At 42.1% G+C, this 4,137-nt stretch overlaps 1 protein-coding gene across 1 annotated transcript in view; it reads left to right on the top strand.

The window, feature by feature from the left end:
* Nucleotides 1-4,137, top strand: part of PRKCQ (protein kinase C theta) — a 38,999-nt gene that overhangs the window by 1,077 nt on the left and 33,785 nt on the right. Inside the window, exon 2 of the mRNA XM_008638392.2 lies at nt 450-575. Within this exon, the coding sequence (XP_008636614.1) occupies nt 458-575 (118 nt within the window). The 5' untranslated portion in view covers nt 450-457. The remainder of the gene's footprint in view (nt 1-449; nt 576-4,137) is intronic.

Genomic DNA, 4,137 nt, shown 5'->3' on the forward strand with positions numbered 1-4,137 from the left:
TATTTCACAGTTTCATGTTCAGCTTGCAGGCTTCCAACAGTATTCCCAAACCCCTCTCTATTCCTGTAGCATTCAGGTTCTTTATGTGACTCGACACAAATTACAGCAGAGGTTTATCCCAAGCCAAGAAAGCTCTGATTTGACTCCTGTGCATTGTCATCCTCGTTCCCGACGGTCAGCGTGAAGTCATCAGTGCTCAGAGCTGCTCTTGTGGGTTTTTCCAGCCCTGTGATGAGTTCAGCTCCGTGGTTAAGGCAACAGCTGAGTTTCACTACCTTGGGCACATCCAGCAGCGCTGGGTCAGTCCGTGGAAGGAAGTCAGAGAGGCTCCAGCTGGATGGATAACTAGCGGCCGGCGTCCCGCTGTCCGACAGAGATAAGGGGCTGGTTAAAACCAGGAGAATTTTTAGACTCTCTCCCAAGTGTCGCCTGTCTTTTGTTTGGCACAGGACTTGTCATGTCTCCCTTCCTGCGTATTGGTTTGTCCAACTATGACAGTGGCCCTTACCTGCCATCCCAGGGGGAGGTGATTAACCCCTACTGTGCTGTGATGGTTAAAGAAGCCGTGGAGTCAGGTAAGTGGGGATGGGTTGAATGTGGATGGGGGCTTTTATAAGTCATGTCTATGCTTTTCTGTGTCATTTCATGTGTGTAGGTAACATGCTGGTAAACCACAGAATGAACCATGAAATAGGTTGGCTCGGAAGGGACCTCAAAGATCATCCAGTTCCAACCCCACTTTATAAGGGTTCATGAAGTCCTTTTTGTGTTCCAGCACAGTGCAAGTTTGGGTTTGGCGTGGTCTGCAAGGCAATCTGATTTTAAGAGAATGCCCAACAAATCCATGTCTTCAGTTTGAGTTTATTATCAGCTACATTACAAGCCCCAGCATGTGACAAGGCAGATGAGCTGAGCTGTATTTGGTTTCACCCTTCCACAAGCAGTTGTTGGTTTGTCAGTGGGACTCCAGACAGGTGAAATCTGAGTGTCCTAAAATATTCTGGCAGGGCCATCTTTGTTAATCACATTTTTCGTGGGGGAGAACTGACAGGCCCAGCCACCTCCATAATTTAAAAAAAAAAGGCACTAAAACAGTCCAGTCTTTGCAGGGAGAGTTAATTTCTCTGTGTAATTGCTGTGCTGTGTAAAAAGTTTGAAAATGAAACCTCCTGAGAAGCTGCTTGCTGTGTCTGGATCTATGGATTGTTTCACATTTTTCCCGATTCTCATCAGGACACTGATGAGTCCTCCTTCAGAAAACATTTACTATATGTCTTATGCATGAAAATAATTCCATTGAAAGGGTGGAAAGTTCCCCAGTTGTGCTTTTGAAGAATCATGAAGAGCAAGACCTTCGGTGTTAGGGAATTACTCATATTGGCTGATGTTTAGCTTAAATCTTTGATAAATTTCTAATTTTCCTGCTGTGATTCTTTGAAAAATAAAATCCACTCAGAAATCCCTATTTATTGAGAATCTCTATGACTCTAGTCCCCAGAGAATGTTAAAGTAGTTTAAAAAAATTAGAATTTTAAAATAGTTCAGTATTTCACTGGGGTTCATTTTTTGTTTAAGAGTCAGCATTTATCACAGTGAACTTTGTCTTGCCTTAGATGATACTTAAAATAATAATGGAAGATGTGGTGAATAGTAAATTCAAAAGGAAAGAAAATACTACATGACAAGATATCCCAAAGATCTCACTTTTATCAGAAAATACGTTCTATTTTAGCTCTGTGCAGAGCTTGGCTGTTTGCTTAAATGAGGCTTTTGAAAGCCATAACTCAAATTGAAATCTGTGTCAGTTCGAAAGTGAATAAAATCAATTTGGTCAGAACAGACCTATATTTATTTGTCTGACACAGAGCTGAAAGTGTTTTTTGGTATCCAACAAACACAAAAGTACTTTCTAAGGGATATAATTTTTGTGCTCCTCAGAGTCAAGGATCATAATTATTATAATAATTAGAATTATTTTAATTATTACTCTAATAATTGTAATTATTGTAATTATCATTATAATAAATTCTCTACCAAGAAGAAATTAAAAATTGTGTTTGATGGAACCTTTCTCCATTAGCGAGGACTGAACATAGGAAAAGTGACATTCTGCTATTAGGAGATTTCTGTTTGCTGGGATGTAATTTCATCTGCTTACTGTTAAGAGCGTGGTGGGACAACCAGAGGGACACATCAGTGAAACTCTTGGGACAGGTTCACCTCAGACTCCCCTCCGAGGGTGGGCTGAAACACCCTTGGGAGGTGTTAATCTGCTGCTGCTGGAGGGTGTTTAAATGTGTGGATGGCCAACTTTACCTTAAGGGGACTCAGGAAAGTGAGGCCACCACAGGATCCATCTGCCCTATAATTCCTGGATGTTGATGTCTGAGCAATCCCAGCCTGAGGAACACATCCATGATGAGTGTGGTGAATCACACCCTGGAAAAGCCCCGTGCTCTCCCCTGACCAGACAGACCACCCAGAGGTCCATGTCTGACGTATGAGCCTGACTGTAAATGCCAGGAATGCTCTCAACATGACCATTCCAAGGAGCTGTCATGCTCTAACAGGCTTCAAGAAGGCAAAAGGTCTCCAGACAAACATTAGCTGAACATATTTGAGGTAGAATCATGGAATCATTAAGGTTGGGAAAGACCTCTAAGACCATCAAGTCCAGCTGTTAATCCAACACTGCCAGTTCCACCACTAAACTGTGTCTTATCCCTGCTTCATGATTTTATTTTTTGGTCATAGTTTGTTCTCCAACTCCCTGATTTGACAAAGCACTTGCTACTCAGTTGTAATGGGATTTAAAAAAAAAAAAAATATATATATATATATACTGGTTCTTTGATATGCAAATTTTGGCTAAAATTTTAGCATGACCAAGAAGTAGGAGTGGATCAGCTGCACAGCTGGTGTGAGATGCAAATCATCCTGACCACCAGCCTTTTGCTCTGACACTTGGCCATTAAAATGTTTTTCAGGGCAAAAATGATTACTGAGCATGGCAGGACAAGTCTAAGTGTCCATGGCCAGGTTGGATGGGGCTTGGAGCAATCTGGTCTGGTGGAAGGTGTCCCTGCCATGGCAGGAGGATGGAACTGGATGGTTTTTAAAGTCTCTTCCAACCTAAACCAAGCTGTGGTTCTATGTTTAGCATTGGCAAAGTGTGGGGATTTTTGGTTTTGGATTTTTTTTGCTTGGTTGGGTGTGTTTTTGCAAACAGAACAGTGGTAGATGATAAATGTGTTTGGTTTCCAAAAACAGGGAGTTTGACTTTGGGTTCATGCCAAAGGCTGTCTCTTGTTGACCAGACATAACGAAAAAGTCATTGGGACAGAGGTTCCCAGGGATCTGGGAGTGATGAGCATCATCTGTGGACACAGGGATGTCACAGCAAGATCACCCCAAAGAATTTCAGAAGTTCTGGATAGATCTTGGGCAGCCTTTTAGATTTTTCCACTTGCTTATTTTGTAAAAGGGACCCTGGCACATCATAATACAATCTTTAAAAAAAACAACCCGAAACAAATAAAAAACAAACCACACCTCCATACAGTTGGAAGTGTTACAGCAATTTATAATTGATGACAAAATATTTCAGACATTATATGTGCCTCTCAGATATAAAAAGAGTCTGCCCTTTAAAAGTGACTTCTGCCTTCACAAGCCACCTGGCCAGGTGCCATTTTGCCACCTGCCTTGGTGACATTTGCTTCATGGAAGGTCCTGCTCTGTGTTTGAACTCAGCAAAGCCTCCAGGAAAAGCACTCCCAGCTACAGTGGAAGCTGCTCCCTGGGAAAGACAGTTGCTATTTCATTTTTCAGGAGCCCGGGGTTAGATTAATCTCTGGCAGAATTCCACAGCCATCAGCGGGGATGCAGCAGGGGTGATTGTCTGATCCCATATATCGGGCAGTTCATTCACATTGCAGGGTTTGTTTATTTAAGCCTGGTGTTCTGGAGTGCAATGCAAACGAAAGCACTTGTTTTGCAAGTGCTGTGCTTCACATCTGTGGTTTTTTCACTGATGCAGCAAAGAAATAATGGTCCCTTACTGAGACTTCTGTTTTCTGGGATGCTGGGAAGTTTATGTCTCATTTTTGTCTCTGATTTTTTGTGCTTTTTGTTGAA

Source organism: Corvus brachyrhynchos, unplaced genomic scaffold (assembly GCF_000691975.1).
Source record: "Corvus brachyrhynchos isolate BGI_N302 unplaced genomic scaffold, ASM69197v1 scaffold307, whole genome shotgun sequence".
Lineage (NCBI taxonomy): Eukaryota > Metazoa > Chordata > Aves > Passeriformes > Corvidae > Corvus > Corvus brachyrhynchos.